Source organism: Triturus cristatus, chromosome 11 (genome assembly GCF_964204655.1).
Source record: "Triturus cristatus chromosome 11, aTriCri1.1, whole genome shotgun sequence".
NCBI lineage: Eukaryota > Metazoa > Chordata > Amphibia > Caudata > Salamandridae > Triturus > Triturus cristatus.
This window is the reverse complement of record NC_140594.1, coordinates 860,604,702-860,628,448: the sequence shown is the minus strand read 5'-3', so window position 1 is coordinate 860,628,448 and position 23,747 is coordinate 860,604,702. Positions and strand designations below refer to the sequence as shown.

General features: G+C 50.8%; 1 protein-coding gene across 3 annotated transcripts in view; it reads left to right on the top strand.

The window, feature by feature from the left end:
- GIGYF2 (GRB10 interacting GYF protein 2) overlaps positions 1-23,747 on the top strand; it is a 1,663,629-nt gene that overhangs the window by 850,267 nt on the left and 789,615 nt on the right. For 2 of the 3 annotated variants that reach the window (XM_085634699.1, XM_085634697.1), the window contains exons 13-14: positions 21,723-21,919; positions 22,624-22,783. In XM_085634699.1, the coding sequence (XP_085490825.1) occupies positions 21,723-21,919; positions 22,624-22,783 (357 nt within the window). The remainder of the gene's footprint in view (positions 1-21,722; positions 21,920-22,623; positions 22,784-23,747) is intronic. The other variant, XM_085634698.1, reaches the window with a different exon arrangement.

Below are 23,747 nucleotides of genomic sequence, written 5' to 3'. Positions count from 1 at the left end.
TCTGGTTCTTACTTTTCTGATGTGCGCTCCTTTTGAGCCGCTTCACAACTGTCCTCTTAGTTTATTAACTTTGAAGACTGCTTTCCTGGTTACCATCACCTCCGCTAGGCGCGTGAGTGAGCTCCAGGCTCTTTCCTGTAAGTCTCCTTGTCTGTCGGTTCATCCGGACAAGGTTGTGCTTCGCACTCGTCCTTCCTTCTTGCCAATGGTTGTCACTGCCTTCCACATTGAGCAAACTATCACCCTGCCAACTTTCTTTCCGCCTCTGCGCCCATCCAGAGAGGAAGAGAGGCTCCACCGTCTGGATCCAAAACGTGCGCTCTCCTTTTACTTGAATCACACACAACTGTTCCGGGTGGATGACCAGCTCTTTGTTGGCTACGTATGTGCCAAGAAAGGCCGGGCTGTACACCAGAGGACTATCTCCCGCTGGGTCATCTTGTGTATCAAAGCCTGTTATTCCCTGACTAAAAAGGAACCCCCGGTGGGGTTGCGTGCCCATTCTACCAGGGCAACACAAGCTACTACTGCATTGGGACGTGGTGTCCACCTGCAAGACATCTGTCAGGCAGCCATGTGGGCCTCGCTGCACACTTTTACTAAGCATTATTGCCTTGATAGTCCAGTCCGGAGAGACTACTTCTTTGGCCGTTCTGTTCTCCGTGACTTTCTGGTGTGATCTTTGTTCGAAGACCCAACACCGGGGTTGGTATTGCTGGGTTATCTATTCTAAGGTAAGGAATCTATCACTAACGTGTCTCTTTCACATGCCCAAGTTACTTACTTGTGTAACAATATATCTGTAAGAGACATTAGTGATAGATTCCTTACCGCCCCACCCATCCTCCCCGTTCTGCGAGCTGATTTCTAGGATTAAGGTCATCCCTTTCAGGGCCCTAATTTCAATTCACCAGTGGTCAGTATCTTGCATGGTTCTGTCTGCGTTCCTGGCGCGGAAAGTCGTGTAGAGAACTGACGTCGGCGCGCGTGGGCGCGTCTAAGTAGCTCCAGCGACGTCATCTCGGCGACTACGATGCCAACGGCGTACGCGGAGCCGTACAACTACGCCTACTGACGCGCAGGGATACTGCGGAAGAAAACTTTCCAGATCCAGTCTGACGCCTGGGGATATTCTAAGGTAAGGAATCTACCGCTAACTAATGTCTCTTACCGATCTATCGTTACGCAAGTAAGTAACTTGTGCTTAGAGTATCCACCAGGAACAGTGTTAACGTGCGTAAGTAACTTGTTATTTAGGAAGTCTACTCAACATTTTGTGTTCTTTGTCAAACCACCAGAGGTTCTGCCATTTCTAGAGCACACACTTCCAGGTTGTTAGTTAAGTGTATGTAGATTTGCTATGTTAGGGCTAAATGTACACTTCCATTTCACTCTAGAGGTAATTCTACATGCAAGAAGAGAGCCAAGTTCGCTTTTTTGGGTAGCATTCCTTTAATTGATATGAGTAAGGCTGTTCCTTTGTCAATGCCACATACATTTACTTAGCTTTGTTGAATTGATTTTCTTCAGTGTCTTCAAGCTTAAGTTGGCCAAGCAGTTTCAAGAACACTCTTTCAAGCATCTGCATCATCTACTCGCTATCTACCGATTTAGTGAGGGACTTCCCTGCCCACCAACACTGCCTGTAGCATGGGTCAGTCACTGATCTAGCCGGCCTTCCAGCCCTAAAGGCAGGGTGCACCATACCACAGGTGAGGGCATAGCTGCATGAGAAATTTGCCCCAACAGTGTCTGTGCCATTCACAGACATAAGTGCAGTGAAGCCGTTTGAGTACATGGGCTGGGAGTTTGTCAGCACGAACTCCGCAGCTCCATGGTGGATTTACTGAAGACTGAGGAGTTTGGTACTAAACATCTCAGCATATTAAACCCACGCTGATTGCAGTGTTGGATTTAATGTAAAATGCACTCAGAGGGCATCTTTGAGATGCCTCCTGAAAAAATGACCAGCCCTGGTGTGGTTCTTGAATGGCTACCCACCATCTGCCACCACTAGACCGTTTCTGGACCCCTGGGTAGAGAGCCCTCCACTCTGAATCCTGAAACATAGCTCATCCTGGGCAGAGGTGTCATGCCTCCTCCCAGGATGGGCAGAGTCCACGAAGGGAAAGCTTTAAAGGCTTGCCACCTTGCATTTGCTCTAAGACCACAGGTACTTGCCTGCAAACCGTGCCTCCTCCAGGTACCCCCTGACTCCATTAGATAACATTGGGCCCAGTGACCTCCTGAACCGGCCACCCCAGTGCCGCCGCCGGTGGTGTAGTACCTACCTGGTTTTGAACCTTGCCCTTTGTTGTCCTAAACCCCCGAAGTCCAGGGAAGTAAAATGAGTACTTACCTGCAAACCATTTAATATTGTTTCCCTGCTTAGGATTGCATTGAACTGTTTAATCTTATCACTGCAAAAGCATACCACTGTACTTGATTAACATTTACAGAAGCATTCTTGATACTGTAATGTATATAACTGCTTTTAAAAACATTACTGCATTCTTGAAAAGTATTTCTACTTTTACAGCACTGTGAAACTTACATGCACTAAGTGATTCTTGGTTCTAGAAATAAAGAGGAGAGTGTGTAGCCTAATGGCTAGGGTGGTCGACCTCAAATATGAGGATCCGGGTTCGAGTCTCTGCAACGACGCTCAACATCCTTTGATTCTGGGCAAATCACTTAATCTCCCTGTGCCTAACAAAAATGAATGTAACAAAACTGGTGCTCATGTAAAGCGCTCTGATACCTGATACTTTTGGGTCAAGTTTGCACTATATAAAACTTCGGAAAGAAAAAAAAGTAACTTTTTGTACAACTCATTGGTCTAGATTCAGTCTTTGAGTGTGTTACATTTTTTGCCTGTGTGTGTACAATCAATGCTTTACACTACCCTCTGATAAGCCTAACTGCTCAACCCAGATACCACTAAATTGAGAGTAAGGCATTATCTCCTTTAACCTCTGCCATACCTTTGGGGAATAACTGGACTCTGTGCACATTATACCTCTTTTTTGTTTAATATATACAGAGCCAGCTTCCTAGAACCCTGTAAGCATCTGTTTGTGGCGTTTAGTGCTGTAGATTCACATGCTTCTACCCGTCTTTCCGAAAGTGAGAGATCACACATTTTATCTTTATTCCAATGTATTTTTAAATTCATCATATTATGTGCAGCACACTGTGGACCTGATTCACCAAGGTACCTTGCACTTATGAGCAACTTTACTGCTCTTTGCTATTAATCAAATCAAAGTGTAAGTTACTAGAGAACAAAACAATATCAAGTCCAGCATCACACATGGGCAACCACTGGTACTGCAACCCCCTTACATAGAAAATAATGAAGATCTGGAATTAAAATGAAACCCCGTAAGGCTAGTTAAATTGTATTGCATTTTTTAGAATGGTTAAAACTAAAAATAAATATAATTTAATGATAAAAATAAAAATAGTACATATTTATTTAATTATAAAAACGTAATACCCTATTTTGAATTTATAATTTAATGTAACGATAATTTTTATTAAGATGTAACTAAATTAATTCTAATTAGTTCTGTACAACAGTTAATGCTAAATGAGAAAATAGTTTAGATTTTTTTTTTCCCCCAGCCATTTTGTGCAGATGTGTATCATTTGGGCTCAGACACTTGTGTTTTTCACATTTCTTTTAGCCCAGCCATTCCAGTTCGACACCCATGATCGTCGATAAATCCTTCCTTGTCCGCTCTCTTCTCAGTGACCCCTTTCAAAGACTACACAAGGAAATGATGGACGGAGCGCTGAAACTTTTCAGACGCTCACAAAGACTGACGCCTGTCAGTTGACTCCCAGCTGCCAGGGTCCCAGAACCTTGTTATGGCTGTGTGCTCCCTCGTTTTTGACTTTTGTGTGGTGATGAAAAGGATTCTTTTCCATTACTGGCCCCTGTGCCAGTCAAAGTACCTGTGGTCCAAACATCACGTGGTCTGTAACCTCTGCCTCTTCCCCAATCACGACAACACCATGCGTGAAGCCTGCCTTACCTTCCGGTCAAAGAAGACCCTTTGATACTGATGGCAAAGGTGTTGGGCATATCAGAATATGCAGCATCAATCCTCAGACGACGTACCCAACATCTTTGGAGAACAGCCCTCTCTCGACATTGATGTAGGTAGGGACACCCACCCTTTTGGCATTCCGCCCCACTATACAGCAGTGTACTTTCCGCCAGTGAGGTGGACAGGAAACTAGCCCGGTGTTGAAGTTATTCCTTCCATCTGGGCTTTCAGTGCCTTTCGGGCTCTGGTCAGCACCAACCAAAGGCCACAAAGCTCCCGTGCAAGGGCAGCTCCAAGATCCTTCACAAGCCTGGAATCTGATCAAAGCTAAAGGCCTCTTCTATGTCTGCTTCAAAGCCATCTTCTGCTTCGAAACCACCATCGGCGTCAGATTACTGGTCGGTACTGACGATTCACAGCAGCTGATTTTCCAAAGACTCTGGAGGAGTTGGACGCAAGGTAGAAGAGGCTTTTTATCCATCCCTATAGAGGGAAGATTTCGACAGCTACTAATGCCCACAACCTAGGATACTCTGCCTTGGAAGAGAAGCTTGGAATTTAAGGAGGAATTTGCAGCAGAACCCTCAGACTCCCAAGCCTAAAAGAAAGAGATGGAGATAGGGGTATGAGCCCCCTCCCCAGGGGTATGAGCCCCCTCCCCATGTCCCAACTTCACCTCCCCCACCACCACTACCATGTTCACCTCCACTGCTTCCATAGTCACAAAAGGGATTCCCCACATTCCCTTTGGCCCTGCCCCGGATGACACTAAGGCATACCAGAAGGTGGTCCAGTGGTGATCACCTTCCTCAAAGTGGATGGCATGTACTCCCAGAGAAAGACAGTTTCTGTAGTAGGGGATCTCTGTGTATAGTCATAATCTAGTGAATAGTCCCGCCCATGTGCGTGGACCCCGGAGCAATTAAAAATAATCTCTAAAGGTGACAAATCATGCAGACCTGCATACACCTTTAAGAGAGAATTTAATTTAAAGACAGATAATGCAGCCTATACCCACAGGCTACACTGTCCAGTACTTCAACTAGAATTCCACCAACATCCACAAACAGCACTGCCTGTCCAGCTTTTCTCCACATAGGAAAAAACCCTGCCTCTACCAGAAAAAGCCTCTGGAATGATAGAGAGGAAGGAGTGGACAGACGAGCCCCATAGGCTGCCATTATGTGGCTTAGAACAGGATACTGTGCCTTTAAGAAAACTTTCCAGATTTCCAGAACTTTCCCCAGTATCCCAGAATGCCAGCAGGTCCCTTTTACTTTCAGTTCTTTTTTCCGGCTCCTGCTAGCAGGACCCTGAAGCATTGAGCTCTCCCCTTTTCAAGGGTTTATTGTAGTTTTTGTCAATTTGTCACTTTTTCAAGTGCTTAGTGGCTGGTACTGTCAACATGCCTGGCTTGTTCGACAAGTGCCCGGAATGTGGTAGAAAAAAGGCTAAAACTGATCCACACGAGGTGTGTATAGGTTGCCTTCCCCAGTCCCACGTGCCTGAAGACTGTGATGTCTGCCACTCGTTCTCAGCCAGGACCCTGAGGGACAGAATGAAGATCAGGCTTCAAGTCCTGGAGGAGAGAAGGCTGAAGGCACCAGGTGGGTCTGGAGGGGCTGATTTGGCCCATACTGAGGCCTCTGGGGGGCTCCCCAGGGGCAGGAAGACCAGTAAGCGTCCCCACTCCCCGTCGAGGGCTGCGGCGTCGAGGAGGATGACTACCATCTGTTCGCCGTCTCCCCAGGGCTCTGGGGAGAAGCGGGGTCGACGTCGAGGGACCTGAACAGGCCGCCGTCGACTACATCGGCATCTTCGGCGACGACGACGTCGCCGTCCAGCAGTCGGCGTCGAGGTCGGCGCTCGCCGTCGAGGGGAGATCGCCGTTCGCCGTCGGTGAAGAGGAGACGGTCGACGTCGCCGTCGAAGAGACGATCGACGTCGCCGTCGAAGAGACGATCGACGTCGAGACGATCGACGTCAAGAAGATCGCCGTCGAGGCGCAGATCGCCGTCGAGGCGCAGGTCGCCATCGAGGCGAAGGTCGCCGTCGAGGAAGAGAGAGTCATCGGGAGCGGTGTACTCTGTGGTGTATACGCCTCCTCGGATGCCTACGTCACCGCCTCCTCCCCCACCGCCTCCGCCTCCACCACCACCACCGCCAACACCACCGCCACCACCACCACCGCCTTCACATCCGCAGCCAGCTCCACTGCCTCCGCCGCCCCCACCTCGGTCGTTACCACGCACTCCGTTGGGGCTGCCAGTGGTTCCCCCGCGGTCGGTTTCCCTTCCGAGGTACCCGACTCCGCCGCAGGGGACTCCGAAGCCGCGACGTCCGCGGTCGCTGGGACCGGCTAGACCGGCAGGCAGACCGAAGCCGAAGAGGTCCCGCTCCCGCTCTCTCAGGAGGAGAAGATCACAGAGCCATGGACGGTCATCGTCGGACTCAGGACGACGCCGTAGGAGGCACAGGTCCAGGTCGCATACGCGGTCCTCGACCAGAGACTTTTTCCTGACGTTGTCGGACTCGCCGGGGACTAGGGTGTCTCCGGTGGACGATTTGGTCTCTTTCCAAGAGGTGCTGTTGAGAGGGGCAGCAAAGTTGGGTATCACGGTGACGGTTCCAACACCCACGACGTCCGTGATATTCGAGACGCTTCATAAGAAACATCTGTCTCGCCCTCTACTGCCTCTTGTACCAGGACTGGTGGAGCCCGCGTTGGAGCTGTTCCTCACTCCCGCGGTGACGAAAACCGCCCCCTCCAGGCTCATGAAAAAGTATAGGGCCCCGGAGTCGGACCCTGCCTTTTTGAGGGTGGACCCGAAGCCGGATTCGGTCATCGTGACGGCGGCGAGGAAACAACATGCGACCGCTCCTTCATCGACGGTCCCGCCTGACAAAGAAAGCCGCTGGCTGGATTCTGCGGGCAGGAAGGTGTGTGGGACCGCCGCCACCACCATGAAGGTGGCGAGTGCAGGGGCTTTGTTGGGGCGTTACGACCAGGCCCTGTGGGAGTCCCTGCAGCAGTATGCGGACCTGCTGCCCCGGGACAGGAAGGAGGACTTCTTGGAAACAGTGCGCGGAGGCATGCTAGTTTCTAATCAGGTGATCGGCGCGGCGGCGGATGTCTCCTTGTTGGCCGCCCACGCCTACTGTCATGGCGTCCACCAGAGGCGGCATTCGTGGCTGCGCCGGACGTCCCTCAAACCAGAGGCGCAGCACAGAGTGGCCAACCTGCCCTTCTCGGGGGAAACCCTGTTCGGAAAACATGCGGATGATGAGATGGCCCGCATGAAGGCGGAGGCGGAAACCCTGACGGCCGTCGGGTTGGAGAAGGCCGAGAAGAAGAAGCGCCCGTTCCAAAGGGGGTTCGGGACAGCAGCAGCACCAACAGCAGCAGTTCCGGAAGCCCTTCCAGAAACGCCAGAGGGGTAGAGGAGGCCAGCAGGCTACTACCACTACCAAGGGCCCGGCCGGGTCTCGGCCCTGAGCGGCTACTTCCCCCTCAACCGTTACCCACTCCAGTCGGGGGAAGCATTCAACTTTTTCCGGCAGAGTGGAGAAAAATTACTCAGGACAAGTGGGTGCTGAACATGGTTTGCAATGGATACAGTCTTAGGTTTATCAGCCCGCCTCCAACGATTCCGCCGGTCAGCTCTCGGTTCCAGCTGAGATAGCTCCAGGCGGAGGCAGACATCTTGTTGAGAAAAAAGGCGGTAGAAGAGGTACCTCTGTCTCAAAGGGGAAGAGGTCTGTACTCTCGGTTCTTCCTCGTTCGCAAGAAGGACAAGAACGAGTTCAGGCCCATTCTGGATTTGCGACAGGCAAACAAATGGATTCGCAGAGAGAAGTTTCGCATGCTATCGTTGTATCCGATTTACCCTCAGCTGCAACGGGGAGACTGGCTCTGTGCCATAGATCTACAAGATGCGTACTTCCATGTGCCCATAGCACGGAAGCACAGGAAGTTCATGCGATTCCAAGTCGGCGCCAATCACTATCAATACACAGTACTGCCATTCGGGCTAAAGTCTGCGCCCAGGACCTTCTCGAAGTACATGGCGGTGGTGGCGGCACATCTGCGAAGGAACAAGGTGTTTGTCTACCCGTATCTGGACGATTGGCTGATCAAGGCTTCATCCTTCTCGGAAGCGCAAGATAACTTCCGATGGACGTGCGCTCTCTTGCACAAGCTGGGGTTACACGTCAACATGTTCAAATCGGTCCCGACTCCGGTCCAGTGCATACAGTACCTGGGAGCCTCCATCGATACGCGGTCAGCAAGCGTGTCTCCTTCGGAGGAGAGACGGTTATCACTCCTTCGGAAGGCTCAGGACCTCAGGACTGCTCCATCGACGACAGTGAGGAAGGTGTCTTCTCTACTGGGATCGATGGCCTCCTGTATCTTCCTCACGCCTCACGCACGGCTACACATGAGACCACTGCAGGAGTGCTTGGAGGATCAGTGGGATCAGAGGACAGGCTCTTGGGACGACAAGATACGACTGTCTCTGCATGCTCTTCAGTCTCTGGAGTGGTGGTGTTCGGCGGAAAACCTCCTCAAGGGGGTTCCCTTCCACAAGGACATTCCCACGACGAGTGTCGTGACGGATGCGTCTCTCCAGGGCTGGGGAGCGCATTCCGGGGACTTGCAGATTCAAGGAAAGTGGTCCCCTTTGGAATCGACGTACCACATCAATTTCCTGGAACTCAGATCTGTCTTCCTGGCACTGAAGGCCTTCCTTCTGTCCTTCCAGACCAACTCGCTGCTGATACAGACGGACAATACAACCACGATGTATTACCTCAACAAGCAGGGGGGGTCGAGATCGCGCACTCTGTCGCAGGAGGCGCAGGCGATCTGGCACTGGCTGCTGGCCCGAGGACTGACGATTACGGCCACGCATCTGCCAGGGGTGCAGAATGCTCAGGCGGACGCCTTGAGCAGGCTGATTCAGGAAATCCACGAATGGGTCATAAACGACGAAGTACTAGGAGAAGTCTTCGCAAGGTGGGGGACTCCAGACGTAGATCTGTTCGCCACCGCCGAAAACAGCAAATGCCGAGACTTCGCATCCAGGTACTACCAGCGGGGGACGCTGGGGAATGCGCTATGGATCGATTGGTCGAACAGCTTTCTGTACGCTTTTCCACCCATTCCCCTGATTCCGGCAGTGCTCATCAAGCTGTCCCAGTCCAGGGCGCGGATGATCCTGATCGCCCCGGAATGGCCCAGGCAGTGGTGGTTCACGGACCTACTTCACCGGTCTCTCCTTCCTCACATGCGGTTGCCGTGCAGGCAGGACCTTCTCACGAAGTTCGGGGGGCGGATGGTGCACCCCAACCTCTCGTCTTTGAGTTTAGCGGCATGGCTCCTGAAATAGTGCAATATGGCCATCTGAATCTACCAGACGATTGTATGGACATATTGAAGGAGTCTAAACGACCTTCCACTAGGACATCCTATGCCTACAAGTGGAAGAGGTTCTGTATCTGGTGTAAGTCCAAGAACTTTGATCCGACGACATGTAAGGAAGATGTCATCCTTCCGTATCTTTTACATCTGGCGCAGTCTGGCCTTAATTTCCATTCCATTAAGGTTCATCTGGCTGCTTTGACTGCTTACAGGAAATGCCCTTCACAGACTTCCTTCTTTCAGATCCCTGTGGTCAAGGATTTTTTGGAAGGCTTGAAGAAAGTGTTTCCTCCCGTCAGACTTCCCTCGCCTTCCTGATACTTGAATGTGGTGCTGTCCAGACTGATGAAGGAGCCTTTTGAACCCATTCACAAGGCTTCATTGCAGCACCTATCCTGGAAGGCGGCGTTCCTAGTGGTCATTACATCGGCCCGCAGGGTGAGTGAACTTCAGGCATTATGTTGTCAAGAACCTTATACTGTATTTCATGCTGCTAAGGTTGTGATGCGTACTCACCCTAAATTTCTTCCTAAGGTTATCTCTGACTTTCATGTCAACCAGACCATAACTTTACCTACGTTCTTTCAGAATCCCTCTTCGCCAGCGGAAAGGTCTCTCCATTCCCTGGATGTTCGGAGGGTGTTGAAATTTTATCTGGATAAGACCAAGGATATTCGTAGGTCTGACCAATTGTTTGTTAATTATGGATCAGTCAGGACTGGTCTTGCGACCTCTAAGCAGTCCATTTCTCGGTGGATTGTGTCCTGCATACAATTGTGTTATCAAAAGGCTAATAAGACCTTAGGGGGTAAACCTAAGGCTCATTCCACCAGGGGCAAAGCTGCCACGACGGCTTTGCTGCGTAATGTTCCTATTGCGGAAATCTGCAAGGCGGCCACTTGGAAGTCGGTCCATACCTTTGCTGCGCATTACTGTCTGGACTCGGATGCCAGGGCAGATGCTCAGGTTGGGCAGGCTTCGCTGCGAAATTTGTTCGCACAGTAGTGGTTTTGTCTTGTTTGTTCTCCACCGCTGTTGTTGTGTGGGGATGGGCTTGCCATTCTATTCACTAGATTATGACTATACACAGAGATCCCCTACTACAGAAGGAGTAGTTTCTTTTCTGTAACTCCAGTTCTGTAGTAGGGGTATCTCTGTTATAGTCATAAGCGCCCGCCCTCCTCCCCGGTGGAGAGATAATTATTCATATGAAGAATGCTACAGGTCTGGCGTGCTACGCCTTCAAAAAGAACTGAAAGTAAAAGGGACCTGCTGGGCATTCTGGGATACTGGGGAAAGTTCTGGAAATCTGGAAAGTTTTCTTAAAGGCACCGTATCCTGTTCTAAGCCACATAATGGCAGCCTATGGGGCTTGTCTGTCCACTCCTTCCTCTCTATCATTCCAGAGGCTTTTGCTGGTAGAGGCAGGGTTTTTTCCTATGTGGAGAAAAGCTGGACAGGCAGTGCTGTTTGTGGATGTTGGTGGAATTCTAGTTGAAGTACTGGACAGTGTAGCCTGTGGGTATAGGCTGCATTATCTGTCTTTAAATTAAATTCTCTCTTAAAGGTGTATGCAGGTCTGCATGATTTGTCACCTTTAGAGATTATTTTTTATTGCTCCGGGGTCCACGCACATGGGCGGGACTATTCACTAGATTATGACTATAACAGAGATACCCCTACTACAGAACTGGAGTTACAGAAAAGAAACTACTCCTTCCTTAAACAGACACTCAGGCACTATCGAAGGCCAACCTAAGGGTCCATTTCTTGCCCATGCAATAGGGTGTGTTAAAATAAGCCTGCAACACCTTTAAATATATAAGTGAAAGCTAGAACATTTAGACCAAGGTTTGAGAAGATCGAAAGACCCGGCCTACATCAGGGACAATGTTGCACCCGACTCCTTGGTCATTACATGGTACCAAAGAGGGCCTCCACTCAAGCCATGGGTGAGGCTACCAGGACGGACATGGAGAGCAAGAAGCTCAATGCTGCTGGCAAGAGTGGCAATAGGGCCCGCCGTGCACCACACATCTCCGCATTCTACAGGTCTGAGTACTCCTTCAAAAAGGGGCCATAGGGGGCGGGACCAAGATGGCGAGCAGGTAAGATGTGTCTTCCTGAGTCTCCCCACTCCCAAGCGCCCAATCCAGCCTAAATCAACGAGTTTCATCCCCAAACAGACTGCATCAGAGGGAGAGGCAGTTACTCTGCCCCGATTGATCATGCAACACCCTGAAATTCAGAGCTGGGGGCCCGCCTGCAGAGGCGAGTGAACGCCGGATGGCCGCGAGGCCGGCACAGAAGACGGCGGCGAGCTCGGGGCGCCGCTGCGGCCGTTAACTAAGAGGACTTAGCACTGTGGCAAACAAAGACCTGACGGGGACGCCCGGGAGCTCAGCGGAAGACAACGCGGGACACACATGGAGCGGAGGCAAGGGAGCAAGTTTAGAGGTCGGGCTTCGGGCCTACAGGAGCACGAGGCGGCGTGACCGCAGAGCCATGGCGGCGGGGCCCAGTGGTGCCTATTAAGCTGAAGTCGCAGCTTAGCACCCACGAGCCGGGTAGAAAGGGTGGGGAGCTACACCATTGTCGCCTTACCTCCCTGTACATCGGCCAGAGGTATCGGCTGGTGGTTGAGGACTGAGGCGGTGGGCTGGACGGAACCGGGAGCCCGGGACCGAGAGGGGGGTCCAGCAGAAGGCTCGCAGTGGAGGGTACATGCATGAGCCCTGGCTGTGATCGCCCACATGTGCGGCAGATAGAGCGGGGGACCCAGAGGAGCCGACTGGGCCTGCTAGGGGTGAGAGCGCAGTATTTTTCTTGAGGCGGGTTTCGCGGACAGGTCGCGCTGCTGCAACAGAGAACCAGGTGAGGCGCGGAACTAGAGCTGCTGCGCGGACGGGAGCCAGAGCGATGAAGGCCCGGGGAAGCAAGCAGAGCAGTCTAAGAGTGAGCGAGAGGGGCTCCCTGTCAGAGCAGAGCGTCCCTGCCTACCAGGGTGAAAGAGGGACAGCTGCAGAGGAGGTGCTGGGGTAGGCAATGGGCAGAGTGACAGGAACAGCCCACCCTCACAGTGCCCAGGCCTGGAGAACCACTTGGGGCGAACATTAGAGGAGGCAGCAGCGGCGTGCTACGGTCAGGATGCTACCGGGGCAGGAGAGCTACCGGCGGTGACAGGATAGTCTGGAAGGCCATAGGCCTGGCAGGGTTAGCAGCCACAGGGAGGGACCTCTGGGGAGGTTGATAGCAGTAAGGCCCAGCCAAGAGGAGAGGCCACTAACGGGGCTTGATGTGAGGGCTGGGCACAGGCAGTGGAAGAGCAGGGCCTCAGTGCCTGGCCGTGCAGGCCTAAGATCAAGAATCCCCTGGGTTGCCAATGAGGGGCACGGCATTGAAGCTAAGGGGGTACCAGTGCAGGAGCAAGGTGGTGCTAGACTGAAGCGGCTGAAGGGCAGGGCTTAGGGGCTGAGCAAGGCACGACACAAGGCCACTAGCTCCACACAAACTGACAGGTGAGGAGACAGGGCACCGCTGAGGCAGAGCACACAATCACAGAGCTGGCATGTCATCGCTGCGAGGGAAAAAGGAACAGACGCTGAAGGACATGCTGAACAAACCCCCGCAATCCTGCGGGGGGGGGGGGGGGTCAGAGCAGACTGTCTCCGTCCAAGTATGTGGACCACGAGGCGGAAGGTGCGGAGGCCCCGGTCACCCGTTGCTTTCTAGAGACGCTGTTTAATACCCTACAAGATGACTTCCAGGGACTGAAGAGAGACCTCCCGGGGAGATGAAGGAAATCCGGCATGATGTGGACGCAGTTGGAGAACGAGTAGCTACCATGGAGGACCAGGACCAGGCCAGGGGGGAGGAACGAGAACAGCAACAGGAGGTGCTCCGATTGCGGGAAAAGCAGATTGAACTCCAACCACAAGTGGAAGACCTGGTGAACTGCTCCAGGCAGACAACATACGCGTGAAGGGAGTTCCTTCGGAGACATACTGGGGGTCTCTGAGGATTTTGTCAAATAGACCGGGCACATAGAGTGGGTCTGAGAAGAAGGGATTAACCCCCTCCCCCCCCTCCCCCCCCCCCCCCCCCCTCCCTGCCTGACATCCTGGCCTTACTATCGGACTTCCCATTCAAGGAGCGTATCCGAAGGAAGCCAGGGCAAAACACCCACTCAGGTACCAGGGACACCCCTTGGCCCTCTACCAAGACCTGCCTTCAATAACTTTACAGAAAAGGCGTGAGTTTCGGATGGTGACCGCGCATCTGCGAGATCAGGGGGTGGCATACTCATGGGGGCAATCCCAAGCTACACCAACTCGAAGACACCTGCAAGATTCGAAGACTGGATCACCCAAGTGAGGAGACAGCGCCCAATCCAGAATGCAAACCCCCACGTGAAGGATGGCAGTCCGGGGGAGGCGCCTACTGGAGCAACTGAGGGGTCCAGACCCCACAACCATAGAGCAGGAGAGGCAAGCAGTCTTGGAGACGGCGCTCAAGGACACAGCCTCCCAAGATAGCTCCTAAATGCTGGAGGGACAGCATGAAGAAATGGACATAAGCGGAGCTGGGGGCCGTCGTTGGGAGACGGGGAGCCTTTGACCACAATATGCTCCTAATGTCTTTATTTCCCAAGGACACGCATGCATATGCGACGGACTCTGGACATTCTGGGAGGTTCAGGGGTGTTAGGTTGGGGGTTAGGGAGGGGAAGGTAAGAAACTGTTGTGCTGGGAGTTGTGGTTACGGGAAAGGGGAACTCTGTAGGGTGAGACAGGCGACGGAGAGGTCACTAAGAGGGGCCGGGGCTTTGGGTCCCACAAAGGCGGAAGACACCTTATGATCTGCAACCATGGTAGTCTCCACAGTGAAAATCGTTTTAGTGAAAATCGTTACCCTGAATATGAAGGGCCTTAACAACCCTATTAAGTGGAAATCCATACTGTCATATCTGGAGAATCTGAAGGTCGATATATGTCTCATTCATGAGACCCACCTTCTCTCCAGAGATTGGCACCAGATGAGATCGAGAACATTTCCCCAACAATTTTTCTCTTCCACTTCGGATAAAAAAGTGGGGGTGGCGATCTTAGTTGCTAAGAAATTTACTAGGAGGGTGGGGGACAAGGTCGCTTAGGTAAAAGGCCGGCTGTTGGCCTACACTTAGAGGGACACACACTTGCGGTGGGGTCATTGTATGCCCCCAATTCGGGGCAAGTGAAATTTCTGAAGGCAGCTCGATCTGAGGTCCTGAGCAAACAAGAGAGGTGGACGATAGTGGGAGATAATCTTAATATAGTTATGGACGCCAATACAGACATGTCAGGCCACCGATTCTCTCAGACCGGGGAATTGTCTAGTGAGGGGAAGGAATGGCTCCGCTCCAGAGGACTGGTAGACGTGTGGCGAGTGGCACACCCACAGACTTTCCAATTTTCCTTCTTCTCACATGCACAGGGTACATATGCCAATCTGAAAGAGACACGTTAGTGATAGATTCCTTACCTTGGAATATCCCCAGGCGTCAGACTGGATCCGGAAAGTTTTTCGTCAGCAGTACCCCTGCGCGTCAGGCATCGTCGTACGGCTCTGCGTACGTTGCTGGCATCGTAGCCGCCGAGATGTCGTCAGAGCTACTTAGAAGCGCCCACGCGCGCCGACGTCAGTTCTTTCTTTTTCCGCGCAGCAGCGCAGATCCGAGAGAGAGCAGTACCCCGAGTTAAAAGTTTTAACTTGGTTTCTGACAACTTGGTGTGTAGTGTACTTGACTCCTGGTGCAATAGGGATGCCCGGGTTTAAGTCCTGTAGGGCCTCCCGTCGAAACATGTCGGTATCGGACCCTCTCAACGTGTCTCTTCTGCTTGGGGCACGCCCATGACCCTGAGGCCATGGCGCCGAAAGCTTTGCTGGAGCGTTCCTGAAAGTTTTTGGAGGTCCGGCAATCGGTTCTGCGTTGATCGAGGTCCCGATCCCGTGGGAGGTCAAGGGACCGATCGCGGAGCCATCAGCATCGCTCGGCGGAATCGGGGGACAGGTAAGTCTAGGCGTCATAAAAAGTCGAAGAAGTGACGTCGCTCTTCCTCCACCCCTCACCGGTCGCAGGACGCGGTGGAGGGGATGGGCGGTAACTCCCCTGCGGCTCCGTTGGAGCCTCCATTGTTGCCTGCAGCCACCCACCCTTTCCGGGCCCGCACACGACTTCGGACGAGGTGCAGGCCTTCATGTCAGCCTTGCGCCATTTGTTTGCCCCGCCGGGTCCCTCCGGAGTATCTTTGGGCCCCACGGATACGTCGCAAGGGTTTGCCTCCGTGCCGCTGCCTCTGGCCTCGGCTATGCCGGCACCATACCCTGCGGCGCTGCCGGCTCAGGCCTCGGCGCCAGCTCCGGCGCCGGCCCTGGATCCGGCTTCGGTGCCGGACCTGATGCCGGACAGCGCCGAACCAGGACTGGTATCTTAGCCTCCCATTCCATTTGTTGGAGGAGAGTTTATCCCGGTTCCCAGGGCACCTCGTCCTTACCGGCTTCTGGGAGGGGTCTGAGGACCCTCTTGCAGCTCAATGCGAGGATGAGCCTGAGTGGGAAGGCGATATGGAGGGTCCAGTGGATCTGGATTTCTCTCCACACCCTGGTACTCCGTCCCCTTCTTCCGTTACCACGGATGAGGTTGGGACTTTTTCGGTGGTTTTGAGTAGGGCAGCTGAGTCTCTTAACCTCGAGCTCCCTTCTGTACCTATCAGGACCAATCTCCTGAGGTCCTGCAGCTGCAGTCGTCCTCTGCGGAGCCGTTACAGATATCCTGTTAGGAACCTGGCTTAAACCTAACACGGGAGTCCCTGTAGACAAGGGTGTGGCGCGCCGCCATTGCCCGGCGCTGGGCGATCCCAGCTTTCTCACACAACACCCGACGCCTGAGAGTCTGGTTGTCCAGGCTTCTGCCTCGCCGAGTGCGTTCCCTTCTGCTCCCAGAGGATCAGGGATAACCCGAGCATTACAGGAGTTCTCTTTGGAGGGGAGAGACCTGTCATAAGCCTCTACGCGGACAATATCATCGCATCTCCAGAGTCCTCGGGTTGCTCGGTACCGGCATTCCTGCAGGAATTAGAATCATTCGGGTAGGACTCCGGATTCCGGGTGAATGTTGGGAAGTCAATGATTCTCCAACTAAATCAGGGACAGGCATATTCAGGGACGGGAGGGGTCACCCCTGCTGGGATTATGATCATGGAGTCCATTTCAAATTTGGAATTGAGTTGGCTCCGTCTATTCAATGGACAGTCACACTAAATTACTCCAAACTAGTTCGACAGGTCACGAGGGAGCGCCAGGTTTGGAAGCAACATCCACTGTCACTTCTGGGCTGCGTGGCGGCGGTTAAAATGTCTATTCTACCCAAGGCACTATACCAGTTTCAAACTCTACCAGTTTGGCCTCCAAGGGGGACACTCCAAAAACTGCAGAAGGCCATAATCCATTTTGTCTGGGCCGGGGCTCGCCCATGCATGCAGTGGGAGTTGGGACATGTGAGACCGGAGGGCGGAGGCCTTGGAATACTTTAGGGCGGCTCAACTAAGATATTTGGTGGAATTGAGCAGACAACAAATGGCTGTTACAGGATAGGGCACTTGCGAAACTCTCATTATGGAAAGTGCCCTTTCTAAAACGAGCGGACCGGCCACAGAACCTTCAGGGCTCCCCTATAACAAACACATTACTGCAGGTGTGGGACGGAGTAGCCAGTAGAAAGGGATTGACAACTTTTCCTTCCCCAGTGACACCCTTATTTGACAACAAGGAATTTACAACGGGACTTTATGAGAGGGCATTCCCGAGGGGGAGGACAACGGAATGCAGAGCTGCAGGACATCTGTTTGATGTAGCGGGGATAATTCAGTTTTCCCAGTTAAGGCGAGACGATTCCCTTCCGGAGACAGAAAGGTTCCACTATCTCCAGATACGACACTGGCTCCTGCACTCAGAGGTAGATATGAAAGTTAATAGGAAACTGACACTTTATGAGAGATGGTTGGTAAGGAAACAGGACGCTAAGAATCTGATTTCTGAAATGATATGCTACGTTCGCCGGCCCCTACACAGTCCACTGCCAGTCAAACGCTGGGCGAAAGAACTGAGGAGGTACCTCACATGGAAAGAATGGAGGGAGATCTACTATAGGGCCACACATATGGCGCAAAACACCGCCAGCAGAGAATCTGCCTTCAAGATCGCTACGTACTGGTATCTGACACCAGTGCGACTCAATAAAGGGAACCCAGATCGCAGCCCTACTTGCTGGAGGGGGTGTGGAGAGGAAGGCACGCTGGTGCATCCACTTTGGGAGTGTAGGGAACTGGCTGCCTACTGGCCCAGAATTTTGGATGAAATAGACCAGCAATTTGAGACACAGATCCCAAGATTTCCAGTTTTTCGCACTGCGGCTACCCAATCCGTTAACGTTCCCACTGAAATCCCGCAAAGGGAAGCAGATGGGCCTAGCACTGGGGGCAGCACTTCAGAATATCTTTTCGCATTGGGGGACACCGACAATACCGTCGCACACGGTTTGGTTGCATAGGCTATGGCACATACTGGGGATGGAATGGATACAGGTCTCCCTCACAAATTCCGCATCGAGATTTGGGGAGATATGGCGACCGAAAGTGTCTCTTTTATCCACCGAATTCAACGAGATCACATGCCCAAAATACCTCCTCCTCCTTCGTCTCACAACACCTGCAGAGTCGAACAATGGTCCCAGAATCTGACTATCGAGCACACTCTGACCACTAGTTCAAAGCGAGAATGGGCATGGGGCACACCAGTTTGCGGGAGGGTGGGGAAGTAATGGGGAGGTTCTGTTGCAACACCGTTTAGCTATTGATGCAGCATGTGAACTTTCTTGTCACAATGTGGTATACAGTTGATCTGAGGCATACCTCGCACAGTTATGTACCCTCCAATGTTTCGACCAGTTGAATGTGGCCGGCCCATCAAGGGTTGTAGGCGGCATGCTGTGTATGTCACCCATACAGGTAACCCATAGTTTATGAACTGTTATCTGCTTTCAGGATTTTGTAGTAGCCGGCCCGAAGGGTTGTAGGTAACGATTCATTGTATGATTACGTGATGTGTTCTGCTAATAATTTAAAAAAATGATTTGATCCCAAAAAGGGGCCATAGAATTAGTGCCCCCTCACCATTTGAGCAAGAGACTCTACTCTTTTATTCTTCTAATCCTGAAGAAGGGCGACATCCTCTGGCTGATCTTGGATCTCAAGCCCATCAATCTCTACATCCTCTCTGAATTTTTCCACATGGTGACCCTGCAGGATGTCATCCCTCTTCTTCAAGGGAACTACATGGTGGTGTTGGACCTCAAGGGCAACTACAACCTATCTCACCTTTTGTGCTACCTCCACTCTGTGCTAAGAAGCCCTCATTACCAATTTAAAGTAACACCGTTCAGGGTAATCACTACTCCATGGGTCTTCACAAAGTGCCTAGCAGTGGTAGCCCCCCATGTTTTCCTTTACTTCAACAATTTGTTGATCAAGGACTTTGCCAAGCACCAAGGCCACGTCCATACCCAGGCTACCATTTTCTTGCTTCAAAGCCTGGTGTTAACAAGAACAACAAATCCCACCTGCAACTCCTCCAGACCCAGCCCTTCGTCGGGGTGGTACCCCCCAAGGTCACAGGCAAAACATGTCCCCCACCACAGTTGGCATTCCAGTAGCTCTTACCTCTGTTTACTCCCAATCATTAACTCAGTCAGAACTTTTATGCACCAGCTAAGCATGATGTCTTCCTGCATCTCGAAAGTACTTCTTTCCTAGTTCTATATGCACCCATTACAAGAATGCCTTTCAGTTCTGGTCATAAGCAGAGGGCCAGTGGTAAGATCTAGTTTCTCTCCTCTCCCCCCCCCCCCCCTTCCTCCTCTCCTCTGTCTCCCCCCTCCCTCCAGTGGTCGAACGAGCAATCTATTGCACAGCAGACCTTTCCTGGACTCCATTCCGCAAATCGCCAACACCTATGATTCCGTCCTCGCTGGCTTTAGTGCACATCTCTTCCAAATCACCATACAGGCAGTGTGGGCTCCTCAGCGTTGGGGCGCCCCATTAGTATACCTTTCTCCCCTTGCTGTATACCTGATTCATAAAGCCTTCATTTTCTTATTCAGGGCAAAGTAATCTTTATCAAAACAGACAAGACTACAATGTATTGTCTCCAAAAACAGGTCATCACTCACTCTCATAGCTGACATTATTGGAGCACCAGACCTGACATTGGGCACTCAGTCACCACGTACACCTCCTGGGGGAGTGCTTCCGGTGGTGGACAGCCACTTTTCAGACCTGCTCAGTATGATGTAGCAACAAGTTCATGAGTGGAAACTCCACCCCCAAGTCTTACTCCATTACTTCCAACTCTGGGCCTCTCGACAAATAGATCTGTTTGCCACTCCTGAAAATGCAAAAGGCCCAACCTTTGCCTCCAAGTATCCACACCCCATAGTCCTAGGACAATGCACTGTGGATGAATTGGTCAGGGATTTCTGCTTAGGTTTTTTGCCTCTCCCACTCCTTCTGCATGTGGTGCAGCAAACGCCTCAGACCCTGATACCAGTAGCCTGCGCGTGGACCAGACAGCCCTAATATTCAACACACCCAAAGATATTAGCCACCACAAGAAGCTTGCCAACAGGCAAGACCCTCTCAGGAGGAACCAAGGCCAAATCAGACAACCAGACAATTCAGTCCAGCCCCCTAGGCCCTAGAGTTCATCTACCTGTGACTTTACACAGAAGTGCATGGACATCTTGTACAAGTCCTGCAGGCCTACCATATGAACCTGCTGATCAGCAACATGTAAGAGAATTCTCAATTATTGCATCACCAAACACCTGGAAAGTAGCCTTCCTCATAGCTACATCTTATGCATCAGTGAGCTGCAGGCACTCAGGCTAGAAGAACCCTTCATTCAGATAAATAAAGATAAGTTCGTGCTCTGAACCAACCCAAAGTTCCTCCAAAAAATGGTTTCCCCCTTTCACCTCAATCAAACGACTGAGCTCCCAATCTTTTTCCATAAACCAAACTCGTTGGCAGAGAGAGCTCTTCTCACCCTGGATTGCAAACGGGCTCTTACGTATTACATAGACAGGACCAAGCCCTTCCACAAGGGTGAACAGTTGTTTGTAGCCTTTGCCAAGCCAACAAGGGTTAGCCTATTTCTAAGGCCAGGTGAATAGTAAACTGTATCAAAACTTTGTAGCACAGAACCAAAAGAACCCTCCGAGCTGACATATGTAAGATAGTCACTTGGTCAACCCCATTCACTTTCACCAAACACTATTTTGTGGATATCTTGGCTCAGCAGCAGGCAGTGGTTGGCAGATCAGGTGTGAGGACTTTATATCAGACACCCGAATCATCCACACATTAGCTACCACTTGAAGTGGTGTCCTTTTCAGTCTTTGCAGATCATGTGTATCTAAAGCAACACAAGCGAAGGTTGAAATATGTTACCCTGTAAGCATCTGTTTACTGTAAGCATCTGTGGTGCTGTAGATGCACATTCACCCATCACCGTCCTCCCCAGAAGTGTGCGGCTCTACTTGCAGATCGCTTCCTCATTAACTAACTTCCTTTCACAATATACCTGTGCAGCATACTGCGTCCACTCGCCACTCTATACTAATCTCACCTCCTCTGTGATAAATAATAACATGGAGTTGGTGCCCATGCACATTGCCATCCAAGGGTAGAGTAGTGCATCCTGTCACTCAAAAGCCTTTCTTCGGAGAAAAAACACTTTGAAATATCCGCACCCAACACTAGATTGCAGGAGTATGCATATCATGTGAATCTGCCGCACTACAAGTTATGAACAGATGTTTACAGGGTAAGTAACCACTTGTTTTTGTTCTTAATTCTTCTTATTGCCAGTTGCTGAGAGCATAGGGAAAGATTTTCTAGAGGGCTCATGTTCCACAGGAGGCATAAATTGGCTTTGCAATTCCACCAATATTAATGAGGCAGGAACACCTATGGGCTGTGTTACTTTGACAGAGGCTGGTAATCGCGCACTCACCAATGCCAATTACATTTTACTTGATTTCACGTTTACAGGGTCGCAATGAATGTTTTATCATTCTCATTTAGCTCTGTATGGTTTGTGTGAGTTAACTGCTTTGGTACTTGTTGTAAGTAACTTCCTTTAAATTGCAGAGGTGGTTCCTGCTGCTGTCCAACCTGTGACACACAGCCCCCCGGATGCAGCTGCTGCTAAAACACCTCTTTCAACTCGTTCACCCAGTCGAACTGCTGCTCCTCAGCCATCCAACATGCCCATGACTGGCGCTCCTGGGATGGGGAATGTTTCCAATGAAACAGATGAAGATGATGGGCTAAAACATTTAGAGCAGGTAAAACTTTTGTGTGAGACCACTAGCGATGTATAGGCAAATCATCTGCTATCCAGCTTCCTGTTGTAGAGATGGAACAACCTGTGGGAGAGCAAGGGAAGTGTGCTCAAGTGGCGTGCAGTGAATTCCATACCTTATTTGGGACTCTTCATGCAACCTGGCCCTATTGGGCCATTACCAAGATGCATGTTAGTGGATGAAATATTTGGCTGTCCTAACAGTTAATTGGTGTCACCACTGTATTAACATCAGTGTCCTTATAAACTTTGTTTAGATTACTCACAAGCCCATGTTTCTGCCCAAGGTATTATAGCGCATGTATTGGTCACGTGTGCCTTGAATTCTTACAAGTAATGTTTGCTTCCTACCTTTCAAGTGTTTCTCGTGTGATTAATTAGTTTTTTCTATTAGCACATCTAATTTGTTTTTCTGGACTTGGAGTCTTATTTAGATTTTAATGAATGTAGAACATCCGCTAGCAGCTGATGTCCTTTCCACCCTACTTAGAGGATATGGGGCCTCTAGACACTCTATATAAGGCAGATGAGAGATACGGCATTCCTTTGTTAAGGTTCCACATCCACCAAATGACATACAAAGCCCCGGGTTCCTTCTGAGTTTGATTGCCCAGTTTAACTTGCTCTAAATGCCTTATTTCATATTTTGGCCATCACTGTTTTAGTTTCCATCTTTCTTTACTGTAGCAGGCTGAGAAGATGGTGGCGTATCTGCAGGACAGTGCACTAGATGATGAGAGGCTGGCTGCAAAATTCAAGGAATACCAAACAAAAGGTTCCTCCCTCCCTCAGTCTCAAGAAACCCAACAAAGATGGTTTTATAAGGACCCCCAAGGTGCTATCCAGGGTAAGTGCTTGCTGTTTGACCATCCGAAAATCCAGGGTACTGAGGGCTTGTATGTGATTTGTTCCCAATTAATAACTGCCCTAAACCTGCCATTTGTTCATACTGTAATGCCTTCTTATATTTTGAAAACTCAGTAAATAGATTCTTAAAAGAAAGAGAATGCAGGGTACTATCCAATGTATGACTTGAGGGTTGCAGTTTCCTTTTTCATGATGCCACACAGCGTAAATATTCACACTGAGGGTCAATATTATCTCACATAGGGTGGTGGGGGGGGTATGAGATAGAAAGCAAATAGGTTCTCCGGCATGGTATCTTATCTGTATTCACATATATATGTTTTGTCCAATGCTCACAAGGAATGGTTGCACATTGTGTGCATACAGTAGAGCAGTTGCATATTTCTCACAAACAGCAGAGCTATCCCATGCTCTGCTGATTTTATCCTTACCTCAGATCAGGCAGAGGACTTATACTTGTTAAAGTTAGTATGTGACCCTTAATCAGTTGACTGATCCTTTTAACATTGGGACAGTTGAGCTTCCTGCCACTTTTCATAGACAGACTGTTATCCCATGCTGAAAAGAAAAATCCCTTTCCTAATGCATGCAGGCTTATTCCTGGCTGTCAGACCGCAGAGCCATCTTTCTCAGCTGATGTATTCCTCTCTTTGTGCATGTGTTTCTGTTCCCTACAGCTTGACATTAATCCATCCCTTCCTTCTTGAGGACAATAAAATAATTGTATCTATGATTGGAGGTAATCTTGAAACGAGTCAGAACAGCAGAGAAGCCATGATCAAGAAGACTGTAGTTTAGGAACTTCCAATATAAATGATCCCTGGAGGCAGGAAGACATTTGGGTATCTGACACAGGGTCATGATACCCGATAACAGGGCATCAATGGGTCAGGAAATATCAGACTCGAGTACAAAGGGCCATGGGACACAAACAAGAGAAGGAG